Source organism: Phaseolus vulgaris, chromosome 1 (assembly GCF_051622355.1).
Source record: "Phaseolus vulgaris cultivar YP4 chromosome 1, ASM5162235v1, whole genome shotgun sequence".
Taxonomy (NCBI): domain Eukaryota; kingdom Viridiplantae; phylum Streptophyta; class Magnoliopsida; order Fabales; family Fabaceae; genus Phaseolus; species Phaseolus vulgaris.
The window spans coordinates 52785252-52807916 of record NC_143498.1 but is presented as its reverse complement, the minus strand read 5'-3'; the positions used below and the strand labels follow the sequence as shown (position 1 = coordinate 52807916).

General features: G+C 33.2%; 3 protein-coding genes and 1 pseudogene across 4 annotated transcripts; 1 reads left to right on the top strand and 3 right to left on the bottom strand.

Annotated features, from left to right (window-relative positions):
* Positions 1-2170: 2170 nt before the first annotated feature.
* LOC137815019 (delta-1-pyrroline-5-carboxylate synthase) lies at positions 2171-8341 on the top strand. The gene is made up of 20 exons (XM_068618031.2): positions 2171-2427; positions 2569-2640; positions 2747-2850; positions 2975-3077; positions 3266-3427; positions 3932-4209; positions 4725-4875; positions 4955-5119; positions 5203-5280; positions 5590-5679; positions 6025-6111; positions 6229-6315; positions 6418-6514; positions 6619-6722; positions 6810-6885; positions 7044-7194; positions 7335-7403; positions 7602-7668; positions 7761-7831; positions 8053-8341. Exons 1-20 carry the CDS (start codon positions 2368-2370, stop codon positions 8126-8128), a joined length of 2148 nt encoding a protein of 715 aa, XP_068474132.1. The 5' UTR covers positions 2171-2367; the 3' UTR covers positions 8129-8341.
* A 1299-nt stretch (positions 8342-9640) lies between these two features.
* Positions 9641-14103, bottom strand: LOC137815018 (mannose-1-phosphate guanylyltransferase 1). Of its 2 annotated transcripts, none has more exons than XM_068618029.2 (5): positions 13695-14103; positions 11876-12224; positions 11131-11193; positions 10793-11032; positions 9641-10652 (listed from the first exon to the last, which is right to left on the bottom strand). In XM_068618029.2, the coding sequence occupies exons 2-5, from the start codon at positions 11984-11986 to the stop codon at positions 9981-9983; spliced, it is 1086 nt and encodes a 361-aa protein (XP_068474130.1). In that variant the 5' UTR covers positions 11987-12224; positions 13695-14103; the 3' UTR covers positions 9641-9980. The 2 variants fall into 2 exon arrangements, with proteins under 2 accessions (XP_068474130.1, XP_068474131.1); XM_068618030.2 differs by having other exon boundaries at positions 11876-12176; positions 13695-13942.
* Positions 14104-15988: 1885 nt separating this feature from the next.
* Positions 15989-17547, bottom strand: LOC150029698 (secreted RxLR effector protein 161 pseudogene; annotated as a pseudogene).
* An 820-nt stretch (positions 17548-18367) lies between these two features.
* LOC150029697 (uncharacterized) lies at positions 18368-21437 on the bottom strand. Its single transcript, XM_090296960.1, has 3 exons — positions 19689-21437; positions 18667-19028; positions 18368-18583 (listed from the first exon to the last, which is right to left on the bottom strand). The coding sequence occupies exons 1-3, from the start codon at positions 20809-20811 to the stop codon at positions 18368-18370; spliced, it is 1701 nt and encodes a 566-aa protein (XP_090153086.1). The 5' UTR covers positions 20812-21437.
* Positions 21438-22665: the final 1228 nt, after the last annotated feature.

Sequence of the window (22665 nt, the reverse complement as noted above, 5' to 3'; positions counted from 1 at the left end):
TTAAAGTTAAAAATAAGAATTTAGAGAAGTTATATTTGAGAATATTTATAAATTAGCTTTCACATAGGTTAATTTGATTTATTATTTATTAAAAGGATATTATGGAAACAATTATTCATATATCGTCTAATATAATATTTTGGTGTAGTTTTATTTATTGAAAAGATGATGAAATAAAACACAGAAGTTACCGAACCTGTCCCAAAAGGGATAGTGACTTTTCTAGAGGAATAAAATTTTGAACCTTAAATTCAGCAAGATAATCTGCCGTACAATTGGATTCCCTAAATAGAATTTATGTTTTAAGAATATAATTGAATTGAATTTATGTTTAAATAAATATTTAATTGAAATTTTCTTTTTTGTTGGTCCAACTGGTTGGTATCCATAGTTGTAGGTGTTAAGGACATTAATAATTAATAATTAATAATTGTTGTATTAAAAAATCAAACTAAAATGTGTAAGTGGGTTAGGAATTGGGAGCTGGGACCACCACACCATAGAACACGGATCTTAGATCTACTTCAATCAAACGATGTCGTCGTGTACCCCATATTCTTCCAACTTTTGTTTTCTTTTAATTTCTTTATTTCAATGTTTTTTATTCTATTTTAATATATATAAAGAAAATTCAAATAAATTATAAAAACAGTATAAAATATTATTAAACTATTTCCCTTCTATGGAAATACTTTAAATTCAAAAATTTCTAATTAATGGTTAATTAAAATTTAAGTCTTTACTTATTAAAGCAGTAAAACATAAGTATTAATTAATAAACTAAAAGTTTAAGAGGTTTTTTTGTAAATAGGATAAAGTTTGAGAATTATTAAAATAAAATTAAAGTTTAAGATGTAAAAGGGAAACTTTTTTTTAAGAAATTTAAATACTCTTTTCATGTATAAATAGTATCCTTAAGAGAAATTATGACATCGATAAAATTGTCTAGCATTTATTTCTTATTAAACTTTTCACATGTTAACCACACACTCTCTTCTTTAATCTTAACGGTGAGTTATCACCAAGATTTACTAGATTAAAAATATTAATCAATATTTAATTCTAATCCATGTATTATTGGTAAGAAAACATGATAATAGAATAAATTCCTATTAAAGCATGTAATTAAAAAAAGCTAAATTAACTTAAATTATTTTAAAATTTGCATATTATTGCATTGGACAATGCAGGTGGATGCGAGGTGGAAGGCCACAACTAACTGTAGTTCATTTCATTGTACTTTTTGACCGGAACATGAGATCGTCTTATCAAATTATTTTTTCTTTTGCATTTTAATATTGTATATATTTGTAAATATATTCCTTAATTTTAAAACTGTATATTTATGTTTAAAAATTAAAAAAAAACTATTTTCTTAAAATTTAACTATTCTTACACATTTAGTCAATTTATTTTGTAATAAAAATCACAAAACAATCTAACTCTGACAATATTAATTCTGTCAAAATAATTCTTTTATTTTAAATTTTATAAACACTTTTTTTAAAATATATTGAATTATATTGGGGTCCCGAATTATGAAGCAGTACTTCTATTTTCAGTCTTTATAAAATTAAAAGAGTTGACATTAGCTAGTTGAGCCACAAAGTTGACGTTACACCTTTAGGTTTAGATCAGAAAAATAAATATACTAAGATAAGTAATTTATATACTATTAAACTTCAAAGTTATATATAATATCTGTGTTAATAAATAGCTTCAAATTATATTATCACAAATTTTAATTAATTGTTAGCATTAAACTTTTTATATTGAGAGTGGTTAGAAATTAAAATAGAAAACGTTAATAGCCATATTTTTCTCTCTGACAGTTGGCTCTAGAACATCCAACCGCGTGCACTTTGATATACCGTAACTTCCAGTTCTCTGCAGAATCTAATCAAATATGTTTATAGTTGAAAAATAAATATAAAATAAAAATTAACTTTAAAAAAGTTAAGATTTATCCTTTTTTATGTTTACTGAAATAAACTGTTTTATTTTCTTCATTTTAATTTCTTTGTCCAAAAATTCTTCTCGCTTTTAATACTGCATTTGAAAATTTTATCTCCTATTCAAAGTTCTAATGTTAAAAAACTTAGAACTTACTGTGGGAAAATTTTGGCAACTTTAAGTATAAATGTTGACCAAAAGAGTATAATTATGATTCAAGAATAATTTATCCAACTGGATGTAATTTAAAAGAAATAAAAGAAAATGTGAATATCTGTGGTGACAGGGTAGTGTAAAGTGTTAACCTTATTATCAGCACGTGACTTTAAGATTAAGAACTGTTCACGGGTAGACTCTATTCTCTTCTCTGCCAACCGCACCGAAGAAGAACAACACTTTGCTTCTTGTCAGAATATGGAGAACGCAGATCCTAATAGACATTTTCTCAAAGATGTTAAGCGCATCGTTATCAAGGTTCTCTTTTATCTCCGAAAACTATATTATTCTTTTGGTGTTTCATTTGTGTGCTGTGTAACAAATGGTTTGTCTGTGTGCATTGTTGCTTGGACCATAGGATTATGCAAATGGTTAAGGTTGTTTTGTATGATTTTGAAGGTTGGGACTGCTGTGGTTACTCGCCAAGATGGAAGGGTGGCGGTTGGAAAATTAGGGGCACTATGTGAGCAGGTTGCTCTGTATATATATTTTTTGTGTTAAAGTTTTTTCTTTGTTCAAGGTATAAAGATTGGATTTTGAGTTTGGCATGTGTGACCCTTTTCGAAATACATGGCAGATTAAGGAGCTGAACTCTCTTGGTTATGAGATTATTTTGGTGTCATCAGGTGCTGTTGGCCTTGGTCGCCAAAGGCTTAGATACAGAAAATTAATCAACAGCAGGTAATAAACTTTTAACACCTTTGTTCTGTTTATTTGCTCTCCCAGGGTGCACATGTAAGGTGTATCCTCGAAAGTTGGTTGAAATTGTAATTTAGTTTGGTCTTTCATGGGGCACATTTTACAGCTTTGCTGACCTTCAGAAGCCGCAAGTTGAACTTGATGGCAAGGCTTGTGCTGCTGTTGGACAAAGCAGTCTTATGGCTCTTTATGATGCTTTGTTTAGTCAGGTAATTGTTGTTAATTGATGTTCATGTCTGAACTATCATCTTATGCCTGCTTTCATTCCAATTGTGTTGTGTAGATTTTTTGTTTTGTTTACCCTTGATGACTATCATATTCCATTCTTACCTTATTTTAGGAGGATAACTGACATTGATATTGATGCGTAAATTCCTTTCTCCTCCCTGTCCTGCAGCTAGATGTGACATCTGCTCAGCTTCTTGTGACAGACAATGATTTTCGAGACAAAGATTTCAGAAAGCAACTCAGCGAAACTGTGAAATCACTGTTAGGATTAAAAGTTATTCCCATATTTAACGAGAACGATGCAGTTAGTACTAGGAAAGCTCCATATGAGGTTTGTTGTTCTACTTGTCTGATTTGTTATCACAGCTGAACTTAATCCTGGAGCTGATTGTTCAAGCAATGTAGCTTTATGAAAAAATGGTGTCATAATTCTTTTAATTCTTGATGATATGATAAATGGTTATGCTAGCTTGAAGTAGAATTGGGAATTATATTGTTTTCTTCAGATGAATTTTCTAAACTTTATCTGTTAAACTTAAATATTGAGTCTTTATAAGATGTTTTCTTAGGACTGATGTGTGCATGGTAGGTAAGTAAATTTTAGTTTAGTAATTTGTCCACCAGCCAACTCAACGTATTTAAGAAAGTTGCATGCTTGTTTAACATTGAATATGATCCTTCTCTGACTGTGAAGTATTCCCAGCATTTGTTGAAATTCTTCTATTCTTCATATTATACAAAAGAGTGTTTCATTGTTTGATTTTTTTACCGAAAAATGTCAGGTAAGAGAATAAACTAGATAATACTTGAAGTGTCACCAAATCATTTTGTGCAGGATTCTTCTGGCATATTTTGGGATAATGACAGTTTATCAGCTTTATTGGCATTGGAATTAAAAGCTGATCTTCTTATTTTGTTGAGTGACGTAGAGGGTCTTTATAGTGGCCCTCCGAGTGACCCAGGTTCAAAGCTTATTCATACATACATTAAAGAAATACATCAAAATGAAATTACTTTTGGAGACAAGTCTAGAGTGGGAAGAGGTGGTATGACTGCCAAAGTAAAGGCTTCTATTCATGCAGCTGATGCTGGCATTCCTGTTATCATTACCAGGTGCTCTATTATACATGCTACCGAGAATAATTTAAACTGAAACTTGCTTTTGCATTATTAATAGCAATTCTATTACTGCATATTTGTATCTCCTCTTCAGATTTTATTTAAAGCTTTTTTCAGTGTCTCCATTTTCAATTAGAAGCTTTTTGTTTAGACATGACATGTGACATTACTAATTAAGTTTTCATTAAACCGCAAGCAACTTTGAGAAATGGAAATACAAACAGTCTTACTGATTTAATTTTTTATACAAGTTACCTGTTTATTTCTTCTCTCTTCTTTTTTTTTGTATTTGGATGACTATTTGTTGACCACTTGCTTAGTCAGTAAATCTATGGGAGTGACATAGAAGATCACTAAATTTTTTTTCACCCTGTTCAATTTTTGATCTATTAAACAGAAAATATAATTGCAAGAACACTATGAAATCCATTATGCTACCTACTCTATCCTATTCCCATCTGTGTACGTGGGCTTTTTCCTGTTTCTGCTACATTCATGTCTCTTTTCAGTGGTTATGCAGCAGAAAATATCCTTAATGTTCTCCATGGACAACGTATTGGAACCCTCTTCCATAAAGATGCCCATAAATGGGCCCCAATAAAAGAGTTTGACGCTCGCCAGATGGCAGTTGCAGCTAGGGACTGTTCCAGAAGGCTTCAGGTTTCTTTTATGGATACAAAGCTGTCAGTATAATAACGTTCCTAATTTAGCATTCTGATATCCATATCTTACATTACAGGCCATGTCTTCAGAAGAGAGGAAACAAATTTTACTAAAAATAGCTGATGCTTTGGAAGCACATCAAGAAGAGATCAGGATTGAAAATGAAGCTGATGTTGCCTCTGCACAAGAAGAAGGATGTGAAAAATCCTTGGTGGCTAGGCTGGTTTTAAAGAAGGAGAAGGCAAGGCAGTTACCCTAAAGTTGAAATTGTTTAAATTTTAGCAGACTATAAAATTTGTAATGATAAATGACTATCACTGACAGCTTGCAAGCCTTGCAAACAACATTCGAATTATTGCAAACATGGAAGATCCAATTGGTCGAGTGCTAAAACGAACCGAGGTAACAAAAAGTTTGTTATTGCTATATATATATATATTATGGGTCATGGTAGTTTTACATTGTGCTAAGTTAAATTTTGTTCCTTCTATTTATTGTATTACAGATTCTAGTTTTACATTATGCCAGTAAGAATGAAAGGTTTATGTTATATACAAATTTGTATAAGATAGCTGTCTGAACTCCTGTGTGTGGGCGTGAGTAATATCTGCTTAGTCATAAAGTATACGGTTTAAAAGTTTTTCATGCGCATTTGATTGTTAATAATAGTTACTGATCTATAATATTTCTGATAGCTATCTTTTTATCTAGCTCGCAGAAGGGCTGATTTTGGAGAAAACATCATCTCCTTTAGGTGTTCTCTTAATTGTTTTTGAGTCTCGCCCTGAGGCACTAGTGCAGGTAAACCAGCATTTTCAATTTTCTTTTTCAGCTTATGTTGATACCTGGCTAATATTGTGTTGATTTCTAAATTTTACCCTTCCTTGCCTTTATTTACATTCCCTTTTCAATTTGCTGTCTATAGATGACATGCTTGGACAGCTTATATTACCTACTAAACTGTGATCAGACGTTTAAGATAATATGAATTTTTCTTTTCTTATCACACATGAAAGGATGAAACTTCTTTTAGATTAAAAACTGTTTAAATTGCAATTCAAGAAACAATAGGCCTAGTTCGACTACCTTTTGATTTTATGTTGTTTATCTGCATTCTAAGCCAGTAGCTTCATGTAATCTTGACAGATAGCTTCTTTAGCAATCCGAAGTGGGAATGGGCTTCTCTTGAAAGGAGGCAAGGAGGCTAAGAGATCAAATGCAATTTTGCACAAGGTTTAGTTTCAAAATAAATGATAATTTGTGAACCATTTTCTTTTAAATCATATGTTTGATTTTTTCAATCTCATTAATAAATATTTTCTGTGTAATTTTTCATTGCTGGTACTTAAGGTTATTACTGAAGCCATACCAGATTCTGTCGGTGAAAAACTTATTGGACTTGTGACATCAAGAGCAGAAATTCCTGAGTTACTCAAGGTAAATACATAGTAGATATTAATTTCTGATTTATAAACTTACTCGCTTTGATATTTGGTTCCTTAAACAAAAGCTAGAGTCCGCATTCTGCTTTTCTTTCAGTTGGATGATGTAATTGATCTGGTGATTCCAAGAGGCAGCAACAAACTTGTCTCTCAGATCAAGAGTTCGACTAAAATTCCTGTTATGGGTCATGCTGGTAAGACCCTTTTGCTCAACATGCAAGCAAAGTGCTTGATATAATATGGTAAATCCTTTTGTCAAATGAATTTACTGTAATAATGCCACATTATTGCCAAACAGATGGAATTTGTCATGTCTATGTTGATAAATCTGCTGATTTGGAGATGGCAAAGAAGATTGTACTGGATGCAAAAGTAGATTATCCAGCAGGTTGCAATGCCATGGTAATTTCTATTATTCTATGTACTTGATGAAAGCTTAACCTTTGTTTGCCAGTTATTTTTTCTTATTTTTCAAATTTCAATTTTTAGGAAACACTTCTTGTTCACAAGGACTTAGTAGAGAAAGGTTGGCTCAATAATATTACTGTTGACCTACGGACAGAAGGTATGGCTTCTGGCTAACATTTCTATTAGACTGGTGAATATCTGACTGTGACTTCTTTTCCAAAATTGAAGAATAGTTTCTTGAAGTTAAATGGACTGTTAAAGAGTAGTTTGTTTGTAAGGTTTCTGGAATGCTGAAATGGTTTAAAATTTATGTAGGTGTTACATTGTTCGGAGGACCGAAGGCAAGTCCGTTGTTAAATATTCCACTGGCTCGTACATTACATCTCGAGTACAATTCATTGACATGCACAGTTGAAATTGTGGATGATGTTTATGCAGCTATTGATCATATAAATCTTTATGGAAGGCACGGTTCTCTTTATTTGTAGATAGTGTGTTGGAAGCATATTTCCCTTTCATCCATCTCCCTCTGCCTCATTTCAAATTAGATCTATAGTAGTTCTGTGTACGAGGATTGAAATTTGTCACATTTCTCTTTCTTTGCAGTTCACATACTGATTCCATTGTTACAGAAGATCATGAAGTAGCTGATGTATTTCTACGTCAAGTTGACAGGCAATTTTTGAAATATAGTGTCTTTTTATGTGTTACTAAATATACTCACTTCATTATTTTGTGTAATTTAATTGCCTTTTATGATTAAGTTATATATTAATAAGCACATAAATCCCTGTTCTTGTGAGCAATCAACCTCTTGAGCCTTCAGCATATTTACAATGTCAGTTATGTAAATAATGTTTGCTATTTTGGCAGTGCTGCTGTTTTTCACAATGCTAGTACAAGATTCAGTGATGGGGCACGATTTGGTCTAGGGGCAGAGGTATGTTATTCTAAACATTCTCTTAAAAATCAATCTCTAATGCTAAGGTTGTTGATTTAGTTCCTAACTCTCATGTCGTGGACAATTTATAGGTGGGAATAAGTACAAGCAGGATTCATGCTCGGGGTCCAGTAGGAGTTGATGGATTGTTAACAACCAGATGGTATGAGCTTGATGGTCATTTACTCATTATAATTGAAACAATACAAACTTTTTAGTGTATAACTAGCCATTTTATTCAGTTGACATGCTCAATTTGAACAATACAAGGTATAAAAGCTTTTTGTGAATAGATTAAGATTTGCCACATACAAATAACTAACATACCAATAGGTTTATAAGGATAATAACTGATACTACAACCATGCATTTGCTTATTTGCAGGATTCTCAAAGGAAGTGGACAGATAGTGGATGGTGACAAAGCAATTACCTACACCCACAAAGACCTTGCTATTTGATTCTTGATTTTTACTATTAAAACTTCATGTAGGGAGGAGAGAAAAGGAAGGTCACTAGCCTGTGTTTTATTTCCTCTAGTCTGTACAATTCAATAGAGGGGAGAGATGTTTACGCTATCTGTTGTTGATTTTTCTGTTCATGATGTTATACAAGAGAGCTGCTTTTCCCCCAACGTTAGGAAATTGATGATCTTTGTTTAGGATTTCTTTTAACTTGGTATCAGTTGTTACAGTTGTAAAAATAATAATAAAAACTTCATCTTTGGCTCCAAAAAAGTGGGAAAATGATATTTTCTGGTTTAAAGGGGAATGGAGATTTTTGGAGTGAAAAGAGAGGGCAGAGAAAATAATATCATCCCTATATTAATAAGGGCAAAAGTTGAAGGAGAGATATTTTATCCTTTTATTTTTCCTTCTTTTCTGAACTTTTGAATTAAATAAGATTTAAAAAAAAATTCTTCTCTCCGTTTCATTTCTCTAATTGAACAGTACGTTAGTCATTGTTATGATGTTGTATATTACAATTTTCTAATGTGATTATACCACATGACTGATATTACAGTGGAATCTTTTGTCAAAAAGAACTCCCTAACTCAAACTAAGCTCTTTTCGATTTTGAGAATTCTTATTAAGTAGATTAAAATCAAGCATTTTTCTGAGTTAGATTTTTATTCCCCTCTTGTTCGTTACATGGGAATAACAATGCAACCAATTGGTCTTTAATAGAGTAAACGAGTGTTGCAAAAGATGTGAGATTGTTTTGGCTAAGTATGCATGTTGTAATATTTCTTTCAGTAAATGTTCAAAACGATCTTTGGAAGCTTGAATATTTCAATACGAAAAGAAAGAGAAAAATACGCTTAGCTTATTTCAACCAATATCTTTTATAGGAGTTATTATGATTACATGTGAAGGATTGAATCCTCCGATCCTCAGCCTCCCAATTTTAAGGACATTTGCAGAATCTATTAATCCCATCTTTTAGCAAAAGACTTTATTGGATCATTTGAAAACCATTACCTTAATTACATAACAAATCTTAAAGACAGATTCTATGTTGCATGATCTCTACACGGATATTTAGGTTTTTGGTAATTGTCTTTTAGTTCATTGCTATACCCAAAAAAACTTCAGAAGCACATCTGAAAGAATTGAAAAATTAATTAAAACTTACATAAATTAAAATAAATTTATATGTACCATATATTTTTAATAGATTTTTTTTGTCTGACTTCTTTATAAATACGTGTAAACTCATAAAAGACTCATTTACAAGTCAAGAACTAAGTATTTATCTAAATTTTTCCTAAACTTGACCTTCATCAAACTCCGTCTCTGTCTGCGTTTAAATGATGCCAGGTTCAGTTGAAAGACTGAATCAAAATGTTTGTAGGTGAATGTACTTTCCTTTTTCGTCTATTTTTCTGCTACCTATATATATATATATATATATATATATATATATATATATATATATATATATATATATATATATATATATATACCCAGGACTAGGAAGAAGTCTACTATTCTTTCCATTTCATGACTTAGGTCCAACTTTATCTCAAATAATTAAAAAGAAATCCTGAATAAAAAGATAAAGTAACACTTTAGATTACACAACCAAGGAACGGTTGACCAACTTTATACCCTTTACAAAGGCATACCTTTCAACATTGTAAATTATGGCATCACTCATTCTAAACGAAACTGACTTGTACAATATGTAGCAAAGATAAAAATGGATTGGGATGCGGATAAAGAAAAACAAATCAAATGAATAAGAACACATTTTTCAGAAACAAGAACTTCGAACTTACTAATCACATGCTATTCATTTAAGACAGCAACCTCACATGACTATCTCTGGCTTCAGAATGTTTGACTTGATCTCCTTGTGGGGTAAAACTACACCACCATTGCTGTAAACTTCATCACAAACATGGACATCTTCTCCAAGGATAGTCATATTCTCCACACGGGCCCATTGCCCTACGGTCGAATGCCATCCAATGATACTGCTGGATATGCAAGAGTGCTTTTTAATCCGAACTCCTCGCATAACTGTGCAGCGTGAAAGCCTGACACCTGACTCAATGACACAGCCAGGACCGATTGCAACATCAGGTCCAATGAGACATCCCTCACCAATATTGGCAGTTTCGTGCACAATGACGTTTCCCACAATGTGTGAACCACTGGCCAGTTTGGAAGGGGAGTTTTTCCTCAATGAGTCCAGGTAAAGTGTCAGGCCAGAAATATAGTCCCTTGGTTGTCCGATGTCCATCCAAAATCCTGGCAGGATCATTGCGTATAGCTTTTTCGCAGCTGCGATATTAGGAAACACCTCTTTCTCGATAGAAGTGGGTCTCAGTTCAATTCGATCCAAAACTGAGGGGTTCAAAAGGTAGATTCCAGCATTGATTTTGTTACCAACAAACAACTTCGGTTTTTCAACAAATTTCTCAACCTGTCCAGTAGTCTCGTCCATTACAACCACACCATATTTTGACGGCTCATCAACCTAAAAATAAGACATTGAAAGCTCAAATCTGTACCATATATGTATATAACCTGCACTACACACACACGCATATATATATATATATATATATATATATATATATATATATATATATATAAAAATTGTCTCAACTTAGTTACCTTTGTCACCATTATGGAAGCCTCTCCTCCATGGGATTTGTGGAATGCAATCATTTGTTTAAGTGGATACTCACTGATAACATCACTGTTGAGAACAAAAAATGGCTCTCCAGAGGCATCTACCAGCTTATCCCTAGCAAGAGCCAAGGGGCCTGCAGTACCCAGTGGTTCAGTTTCTTGAGAACAAGTGATTTTGATGCCAAGTTTTGCCTCAAATTCCTTCAAGAAATTCAACATAACCTGCAAGAGGAAGTTTTTCCAATGTCAACTAAAGCTTTATTTACATTAACCTCATTAAGAAAACAGCGTAGTGTGGTCAGGAGATATGAAATCCTTACCTCTGGTTGGTAATTAATAGCTAGTACCACTTCATCGACTCCAATGGCCTTGAGAGCCTCTATCTGCAAAACAAGTATAATTAAAAGATAAATTAGTAGGGTGGTGTACTAAGACTATAAAGAGAAATATACAAAAGGGATACACACACATTCACAACCGTAGTCAAGTATGCACCAGTGCATACAAAGACAGAGATAAGATGGTAAGGAGAACAAACACAAGGAAAAAAGACAATAAATATTAATGAAATTCAAAATACCTACTCAAGCAAGAAGGAAATAACAATTTTGTTCACTTCTTGAGTAAAGGAGGAAGAAGATACAATCAACAAATAGTGTAAACAGCCACACTAACTACCAAAAAAACAGATTATTAATGTGGGGAACAGCTCCTGAGAGCAATCAAAACTTTTAAAATTTAGAGTCTATATACGTTTACACACTGAAATTGATAAATAAAAATCGATTATCTCTTCTATTTTTAATACCAAGATTATGATTTGAATATCAAACAGAGGTTTTTTTCTTCTCTTATCATGAGTGTTACAAAACTATAAAAAAAAAATAGTATTGAAAGAATTCAGCTAACCCTAAACCCTAGATTTATGGTGATTTGTTGGATAAAATAATATGGTATGAACAATTGTGTAAGAGTCAATAAATCAAAGGACAAAGCCCATCCCTAATTTATATCATGAAGGGTACATACTTGACTTCAAGAAAAAAACACTTCAAAATGCTTTACCTGATGCAGAATCATGGGCTTGTTAGCAAAATCAACAAGAGGCTTGGGAACACTGAGTGTCAATGGCCTCAACCTTGTTCCAAACCCTCCAACCAAAATCAGCGCCTTCATTGTGATACGATGCCCTTTGTTTTTCCAGCAAATTATAAATTTAGAAGCAGATCAAAAGTGAATAACAGAGAACACAGACCCTGATGTGCAAAACAATTTTCACTCTGCTCTATTCCAAATATGCACTCCAGGAAGGAACTTGCATGGAACTCTTCACGGACTTTTGAAACAGCTGGCAAAGAATTTGCACCTGATGTGAGAGGTGATCGACGCGAGACAATGCAGCTAAAGATGGTAACTGAAATGCCGAAAAAAAAAAACAGAAAGGCAAGAAAGAAGAGTTTGTCAAAAAAAGCTAAGACATAAAACTCTGAAAACTTACACTCATCCAAATTTCAAAAGAAGCAACAAGATCAAATTATGTGTCATTACATCACAGACATCGAAAGGAAAGTAAAATGAAGTATAAGGTTTAGCCCAATATGAAAACAAAGACAAAAATCAGCTATACAATGGTACTAGCTTTTAATGAGAAGGACAAAAGACAGTTCAATCTAGCACAAGGGTTATCTATAAACTGTCTATCTCTAAGAATTGCAGTACACAGTAAGCATTTGCAATTTGCTGATAATTTCAGGATGCGACTGTTTTCCTTATTTCAAATTAAGAAAATTCCCTGCATAACTTTCAATGATAAAAATATATCAACTTAAGAAGCCCTCAATGTAAAATGCATTGCATTAATTCCACACGATAGAAACAAATATGACACGGACACAACATAAGTTTGGCTACCGAATAAAGAGATATGTAAAACATTGATATATTATTACTTCCCAACAATCACCTTTTTCTACATTGCTTGCTCTATCAAGAATTGAGCTAGAGAGAAAAAATTCATGAAATGGTGTATATAATATTGAGTATACTTTCCTACGAGGAGTTAATCTTCACCATATATAGATGGTTGATATTGGATTTTAGGAAAATCAAACTTGATTTATGTTGTCAAAATTAGCTCTTTTCACATTTTCTCTTTGTCTTACACGCCTATCAAACAAAAGATTGAGTCAGCTGAAATGCAATGGATATCGTTAGAGATTTGAGTTTACTGACATCACTGACGAGAAAAGGCCCCCTTCAGGAATAAATTTCTCAAAGAGAGCACATTTTGTAGAAAATACAAGGGAGTTATTTATCTAGCTTAATATTTTTTGTTGGTCTTTATGTTGTATAAGCTAGCTTTTACAAATAAACATGCACCATGGTGATCTTCTAGATCTATTGAACCCAAGCCTAATGAGACCTGCCCGATTTTGCATTGCATATAAGATAGAACCCGATACAATTTACTCCTATGTCACGCAAGGAATAAGAAATTTCAGTAGTATTTATATTTTTAATATTTTTCATACAATACTTCACAAAAGCTTAAATTGAAGCAAATCAGGAAAGGCACCACGAAAAGAGAATTCAAATTACCGAATACTTAACACCAGCACCAGATCTGATACGTACACAAATGTTTTCATCAGTTTTAACACAGGCTGATACTAAAGCACAATGCAATTACACAAACACCGCGTGATGAAACAACAAAACATTGTAAACACGAATTCAAAAAACGAATCATCAATTCGGAATCTGAACAAACGCAAATTACATTGCCAGATAAAAGATTCACCTCACCTCAATTCATGCAGAAAGCGAACAGCAATAAATATATAAATAAAAATAAAAACCGAAAGACAAAGAGAACAGAATTGACCTGAGGGAAAATTGAGATCCGTCTGCGGGCGAATCAGAAACCCCCAAACTCGAACGAGTCAACCCGGCGAGTCAGAGTGGGTCTCGAAGAACAACCCAACGGTTCAGTACGGGAGCTGTTACGTTACGATGGCGTTGGTCACCGCTCGTCATCGTCCTTTGTTTATATACGCGCCAACCTCACATTGCTATAACCACGCACGCTTTTTTTGTTTCTTTTCTCATTATTATAATTAATTAATTAATTAATTGGACTTCCTTTTCAGTCTCTCAAGGAACCTTAGGCCTTGTTTGGTGAAAGCGTCGGTGGCTACGGCTTTCGCGCTTTTCTCATAATTTCTTTTCTTCCTTAACTCTTTCTTCTCTCTATTCACAGTTCTAGTATTAATCAAGTTAGGGAAAGATACTACAATATTAATAACTCGTCACCGTTCATTTAACTTTATTTTAATATCTTTTAAATGTAAAATATCTTTCTAATTTTAAAATACACTTTTTGTTTTATTTTTTGAATAGTTAGATAACACTTATAAAACAAAGAATAAAGTGTTTTTGAAGAATAGAAAACAAATTTTAAAATATTTAGAAAAATATAAAAATAATTTATTTATTTAACCATAATGGTTAGTTTATTTGGAAAACTAGCATTTTCTTAAACTAGATGTTTTACTCTCTTTTTTCTCGGTTTGATCTTTGTCTTGTTCAGACAAAAAGCAAAACCAGTTTTACTTAAATTTACCTACTTATCTGGCAAATTCTACGTAACACAAAAACCATTTCCGTGTTCGACTATGAATAATTTAATGTAGTTATTAAAAGCCTTTATTCAGCGGATAGATTTGTTTGTAACTATTATAGTTTATAAATCTGGAAATAAATCACATTTAATGACTCCTTTTCTGGATATTTTTATTACCGACTATTGTTATTTATTACACTATTAATGTAACTTTTAACTTCAGTTACATTTCTAAAAACAAATAGGGAAAATGCCTATTTTTGCACTACTTTGGATAAGTGCTTTTTGTTTAAACGCTGTTTCTGAATTCACACCTCTTTAAAGAAAAAACAATCTGTTTTTTTTAACATATTCCGTAAATACGAATCAAGAAACCTTCTGACCAATAATTCAAAACGACTACTTTACGTGTTTTTATTGTGAGAGTTAATTTCAATATATATAATAATAATAATACCTTTCTCTTTCAAGTTTTCAACAGAGTTAATGATTTTATATATTGAAGAAAAAAAAAAAGAGCAAAAGCCTTCTATTTTGCTTCAACTGAAAGAACCCTAATAAAGTTCCGTGCATACATTCATGCCTTACAAATCCAGGTATCCCTAAAGCAGAAGCTAGCTTTTATAAATAAACATGCATTGAACCATTTAGAAATTTCTAGAGTTCAATAAATATTAATGTCAATCATTTTAAAAAAATAAGCTTCTTGCTGAAAAAAATCACATGAAAACTAATGTTAGTGTAATTTTTAGAGTGTTTATTACAAAAAAATCAATATATATATATACATGAATATTATTTTAATATAAAAAAATCTTTACAGTATATTACATTATTTTTTATCTCATTCACATGCTTTAATTTATGAGCTGAAACAAAATTTTGAGGATTTAGACTACAGAATTGCCATTACAATAATGGTTTGTGAGAAAATAAGAAATGGTGATGAGCTAGACAAGTTTCTTCTGTGTTTTCTTTAAATTGCAGTCAAAGTTATGAGGGTGTAATAAATCAAACTACGCGTTGACTTTATTTTTCTTTTGCAGAATAGCAAGCTAAGTCACAAAATTTGTAAAAATATAAAAATCACTTAAATAATATTTAAGGAAAATATTTGACATGTAACATAACCGGATAAACCACATTCGGAGACCATCTAACCGCATGGAGCTAAAGCATTAAATTAAAATAAAAAGATACACGATAAATCAGATAATATCATTTTAGCATCGATATGTAGTTAAATTGGCTTTAAAACGAACAAAAATAGTTTCCCGAGACGTGAGTAATCACTGTCCGTAAGGACTTATCCGCGATGTATTGCGCAAGTCCCCCAGGATACAACAGGAACTTCCCGGTAATTTCCGAGGATCAGAACTAGCAAGTTTCTCTTTAAAATAGTAATACCAAATAGAACCCAAAAATATTATAATATTAATATAAAGAGGAGAGAGAAAGTGAAAAATGGAAATGGGGGAAAGGAGAAGATGGTTCAAAGGAAGAAGATGAAGAGGTGTGTGGGAGAGATGCGATTTCTGAATGAGGGAAACCCTTGCTTATATAGGGAAAAAGGTAGCATCCCAAACGGCCACAACCCACGTTCCAGCAGCCATTGGTGGCGCGATTTCAGGTTCCAACGGCACCACTTCTTCAACCTCCGAAAAACCAGCAAAGCAGGGGCGGAACGACTTCTCCACTGCAGCAACGATTCCGAAAGACCAGGTGAAGCAGAACGTGCACTTGCAACGGTAACATTTCAATTTTGGATTTCGCAACAAAAATCTCAATGCGTTTGATTTTAGGGTTTTCTCGCATGCCCTGTTTTTATTTGCAATACCGGAGCTTCGTTTTACAACAATCCCCCACATATTGCAAAAGATAAAACATAGAGATATTGAAAGAAAAGGAATATTCTGGGTTCATCTAAGATGTAATGCATCAGATCTGGTATAGCAAGCTATATGAACCAGTCTTAGATTAATGAACGTAACACATAGTGTAGTTGGTATAGCAAGCTATATGAACCAAGACACTTAGTATGTGTTAGAGGTTTATCAATCACAATACACCCCCACATTACTTGCTGTTATCGCTGTGTTGCGCTACTAGGCCATGCGCGTGCCCGGTATTCATGAGTGCTATAGAGATCTTGCCAAGATCTCATGCAAGCGGCCCCACTTGACACTCATATAGGTGATTTCATCAAGTGTATGCTGCAAATTATACACCACCCATAAGGGATATGAAAATCATTAGAACTTTGTAAATCGTTAAAACTCTTTTACCTCTGAATTTTAACCACAAAGTTTATCCTCTCGATAATGCAGTATCTAGCACTTCACACACACCATAGGAATGGACAAAATTGATTTAAAATCAATTTTAGTGCTAGCAGAACTAACAGGTGACTTGTTTTTACCCATATGAACCTTATTCATGGGATCTCCAATCACAAAGGTTGGGTTTCCATCACTTGTTTGTTTGCGAGTGGCTTAAGTCCCATTCCCCTCGATGTTTCTAAAATCATTTTTCTCCCTAGGGGTTTTGTCAGAGGATCTGCCAGATTCCGTTCTGACTTGACATAGTCAATAGAAATCGTTCCACTCTTTAACAGCTGTTTCACCAAATTGTGTCTCAATTGTATATGTCTATTCTTTCCGTTATAGCTTTTATTTTTAGCTATAGCTATTGCGGATTGGCAATCACAATGCATTGATACAGATGGGGTTGGTTTCATTCCTAAAGGAATGTTTGCTAAGAAGTTTTTCAACCACTCAGCTTCACTACCAGCCATTTCTAGAGCAACAAACTCAGATTCCATTGTTGATCTTGCAATAATAGTTTGTCTGGCTGATCTCCATGTAACTGCACCACCCCCAAGTGTAAATACATAACCACTAGTGGATTTTGTCTCATCTGAATCAGAGATCCAGTTAGCATCACTGTACCCTTCTAGCACAGCGGGAAATCCACTATATTCAATGGCATAATCCATTGTACCTCTCAAGTATTTCATGAGTCTCGCAAGTGCTTCCCAATGATCCTGACTAGGACATTGAGTGTATCTACTCAATCTACCTACTGCATAAGCAATATCTGGTCTAGAAAAGCTCATTAAATGCAATAAGCTCCCAATTATCTGGGCATACTGAGTTTGAGAAATAGATTCTCCTCTGTTCTTCTTTAATTTAGAATTAGCATCATAAGGGGTACTCACTGACTTAAAGTCATAGTAACCAAACTTCTTTAGAAGTTTCTCAGTGTATTTTTCTTGGGATAGTAATATACTATCTCCCTTCCTTATGATTTTAACTCCTAGAATCACACTTGCTTCACCCATGTCTTTCATCTCAAACTTAGATCCAAGAAACAATTTTGTTTGAAAAACTATATCATTGCATGTACCAAAAATTAGCATGTCATCCACATACAAACATATAATGACATATTCACCATTTTCAGATCTAGAATATACACATTTATCAGCATCATTGGTAGAAAAACCTTCACAAAGTAAAACATTATCAAGTTTTTCATGCCATTGTTTTGGTGCTTGTTTCAAACCATACAAAGATTTTAAAAGTTTGCATACCTTTTCCTTTTGACCTGGGACTACACAACCTTCAGGTTGAGTCATATAAATTTCCTCTTCTAATTCACCATTCAGAAAAGCTGTTTTAACATCCATTTGGTGAATTACTAACTTATGGATAGATGCTAAGGCTAGCAATACACGAATAGAGGAAATCCTAGTAACAGGTGCAAAAGTATCAAAGTAATCTATGTTATGTTTTTGAGTAAACCCTTTAGCAACTAATCTTGCCTTATATTTCTCTATGGATCCATCAGGATGGTACTTCTTCTTAAAGATCCATTTACAACCAATGGGTTTTGCTCCTTTAGGCAGATCTACTAAGGTCCACGTATTATTTTTCTTAATTGAGTTCAAGCTCAGTTTTAATGGCCTTATCCCAATGTTTAGCATCAGGAGCACTAGTAGCTTCTACAAAACTTATTGGATCATTCTCAACTAGATAAGTATAAAAGTCATCTCCAAAAGATGTTTCCTTTCTCTGTCTTTTACTTCTCCTAACATCCTCACTCAAGGTATCATTAGCACTATCTATAGGTTGTTCAGATGTACCACTACTCTTTAGAGGAAGATGTGTTCAAAGAACTCAGCGTTTTTTGTCTCTACTATAGTGTTGCGTTCAATTATATCACTATTAAGAACTAGAAACCTATAGGCAGCACTATGTTCTGCATATCCTAAGAACATACAATCAGATGTTTTAGAGCCTATTTTCCTTTTCTTAGGATCAGGTAACATCACTTTAGCCAAACTCCCCCACACTCTTAGGTATTTCAAATTAGGTTGATAACCTTTCCACAACTCATAGGGTGTTTTTCCAGTTTTCCTATGTGGTATCCTATTTTGTAAAAAACACGCAGTAAGCAGAGATTCACCCCATAAATTATCAGGAGCATTAGAACTAATAAGCATGGCATTCATCATTTCTTTAAGAGTCCTATTTTTCCTTTCAGCTACTCCATTAGACTCAGGTGAATATGGTGGGGTTACTTCATGAATAATACCTTCTTTTACACAATAGTCATTAAATAAAACATATTCACCACCTCTATCTGATCTAATTCTCTTAATTTTCTTATTAGGTTGATTTTCTACTTCCGCTTTATAAGTTAAAAACATATCAAAGGCTTCATCCTTATGTTTAATTAAATACACTTTGGTGTATCTAGAAAAATCATCTATAAAGGTTACAAAATAATTTTTACCACCTCTAGACATGGTTTGTTTTAAATCAGCAAGGTCGGTATGAATTAAACCAAGAATTTCAGTTTGACGTTCTACAGAGTGACATGTTTTCTTCGTTATTTTAGATTCTACGCATACATCACATTTACTACTTTGTTTGTCATGCATGTTGATTAATCCTAGTCGTTGCAATTTTATAACATACGACGAATTCACATGTCCTAATCTAGCATGCCATATATCATACGAGTCAACTATATAAGTAGAAGATTTAGATTCATTCATAATTTCAGAAATGTTTAATACAAAAAGGCCTTGATCACAATATCCCTTTCCCACAAAAACATTGTTTTTTGTCATAACAATCTTGTCAGATTCAAATGACACTTTAACCCCAACTTTGCTTAGTAATGCCACAGAGACCAAATTAACTCTAATTGATGGCACATGTAGCACATCATTCAAAGCTAGAGTTTTACCAGATGTGAGCTTCAGAAGAACTTTTCCTTTTCCTAGGACAGGAGTTGTCCTGGAGTCACCGAGATATACTTGTTCTTCTCCATCCTCCACACTTGTGTAGGAGGTGAACACATTTCTGTTTGCACAGATGTGTCTGGTAGCCCCAGAGTCTACCACCCATTTGCTCACATTTGTCACAAGGTTTACTTGTGAAACGACTGCCACAATAGTATCTTCCCCATCGGCTAGATTTGCCTTAGGAGGATAGTCGTTTTTAGCCCTATGTCTGCACTGAGGTGCATGATGGCCTAGCTTTCCACAGACAAAGCAATTTCCTTTTTTCTTGAAAGTGGGGTTAGTTCCACTGGGACGAGAGAATTTGTTATTAGGTTTCTTTTTGTGATCAAATTTTTTCTCGTACCTTTTTGGAGCTGGTTTGTCTTCTATCACGTTTGCTTTGGCAGACAAAGCTTTGGCCTTTGCAGCAGCGCACTCCTTCCTGTTTGTGTCTTCAATGATGATGTGGGTGATCAAATCTGATAGAGACATCTGTTTCTGTCTGTGCTTCAGTTGTTGTTTGTAATCCGTCCAAGACTGCGGAAGCTTTTCGATCAAGAGCTCGGACACGAATTCATCTGGCAATTTTATGCTTTCAGTTTTGATATCTTCAATCAGCTTGTGATATTCGTTTATTTGGATTTTGATGTCTTTGCCTTCGATCATCTCCCAGCGGTAGTATTTTGCAATTACGAACCTTTGTCTGACGATGTCTTCGGCAGTATATTTGAGGATAAGAGAATCCCAAATATCTTTCGCATTCTTATAAGAAGCATAAACATCGAACAGATCGTTAGATAACACACTGAGTAAAGTGTGACGACATACCTTATTCGCATGGATCCAGTCGTCAACTTGTTTCGCAGCCGTGGTTGAGTCGGGTTTGGCAGTTGTAAGTGCATGAGCAACTCCGTACATGTCCAATAGGGTGGACACGCGTTCTTGCCAACGTCGGAAGTTCTGACCGGTGAAGACTTCAATTTTGGAGACGTCCGGAAATGGTTTCGCAAAAATGGTTTGTGTTGCGGAAACAACATTTGATGTTTCCGGAGCAGTGTTGTCGTTGTTGTTCGGATTTTCAGCCATAAGTCCTTACGATTGTAGTTAAATTGGCTTTAAAACGAACAAAAATAGTTTCCCGAGACGTGAGTAATCACTGTCCGTAAGGACTTATCCGCGATGTATTGCGCAAGTCCCCCAGGATACAACAGGAACTTCCCGGTAATTTCCGAGGATCAGAACTAGCAAGTTTCTCTTTAAAAGAGTAATACCAAATAGAACCCAAAAATATTATAATATTAAAATAAAGAGGAGAGAGAAAGTGAAAAATGGAAATGGGGGAAAGGAGAAGATGGTTCGGAGGAAGAAGATGAAGAGGTGTGTGGGAGAGATGCGATTTCTGAATGAGGGAAACCCTTGCTTATATAGGGAAAAAGGTAGCAGCCCAAACGGCCACAACCCACGTTCCAGCAGCCATTGGTGGCGCGATTTCAGGTTCCAACGGCACCACTTCTTCAACCTCCGAAAAACCAGCAAAGCAGGGGCGGAACGACTTCTCCACTGCAGCAACGATTCCGAAAGACCAGGTGAAGCAGAACGTGCACTTGCAACGGTAACATTTCAGTTTTGGATTTCGCAACAAAAATCTCAATGCGTTTGATTTTAGGGTTTTCTCGCATGCCCTGTTTTTATTTGCAATACCGGAGCTTCGTTTTACAACACATCGATACACATCAAATACCATTCATAAACATGATAACACATTACAAACACTATAAATAAACATGACTATACAATAATAAAATATATTTTTATCAATATATTACTTACTCTCACACAACACTTACTTAGTTATCGATAAATTTACTTTCGACTAAGAGTTAAAAAATAAATACTAAAAAAGAAGAGAATGAGGAATAATCGAAAACCAAACATCAATTATCCACCCATATTATGCATGCCTTATACAAATACATAATATAAAATTGTTCTCTACGTTACTTTTCAATATTTTGTAAAGTTTGTAAGATAACATAATGTAGAAGTAGCTTGGAATGGTACATTGGTCACATAAAGTCTGTAAAAGGCCAAAGTTTTAGTTTAAAAAAATGTGTACATTCAACAAGAAATGAGAGTACGCATTTTCAATAAAAATAATTTGTATTACCTTTCGTAACTGAAGAATAAAACCAAAACCAAAGTAGTATAATTTATGTATAATTATTTTATTTTATAAAAAATGTTTATAATTGTAATTAATACATAAAATGAAGTGTCAGTATCTATTTTGAATGGATTTACACATTCGACAATTTAGTATTAGATGTATCTATATAAATTGTGTTACACGAGAAATATTTGTTATTCATTTCTTTTGACATTAATAGAAATAAAGTAGTTTAATTTTCATCTTCCTAAATTTGTATTCGTCATAAAAAGAATCTACGTAGATTTGTATTCCTAAATTTTAATGTATACATAGTGCGTGTGTTTTTTAACATTACTTAAGATTGTGTTTAAAAATCACTTTAATATTTCCTATATTTATAAATTAATGATGTTTTAGCATTAAATTGACATTTTAGTTTTACATTAAAACTTTTTTTATTAAATTTTTAACCACTACCGTTAATAGACTAATAATTACAAATGACACACCTACGAAGTATTTAAATAAATTTTCATTAAATACTGGTACAACACTTCGTAAAAGAAATGGGTTTTATAATTTATAATATAAATATATATATATATATATATATATATATGTTTTTATATTTTTTTAAAATTTATATAATATGTTTAAGTATATATATATAATATAGTTGTATATTTTAGTAATATTTAAAATAAAATTAAATAAAAAATAAATTCGTAGAATATTAATAAAAAGAGTATGGTTTTATTACCTAACACTTATTTATAAGACAGAATATTATT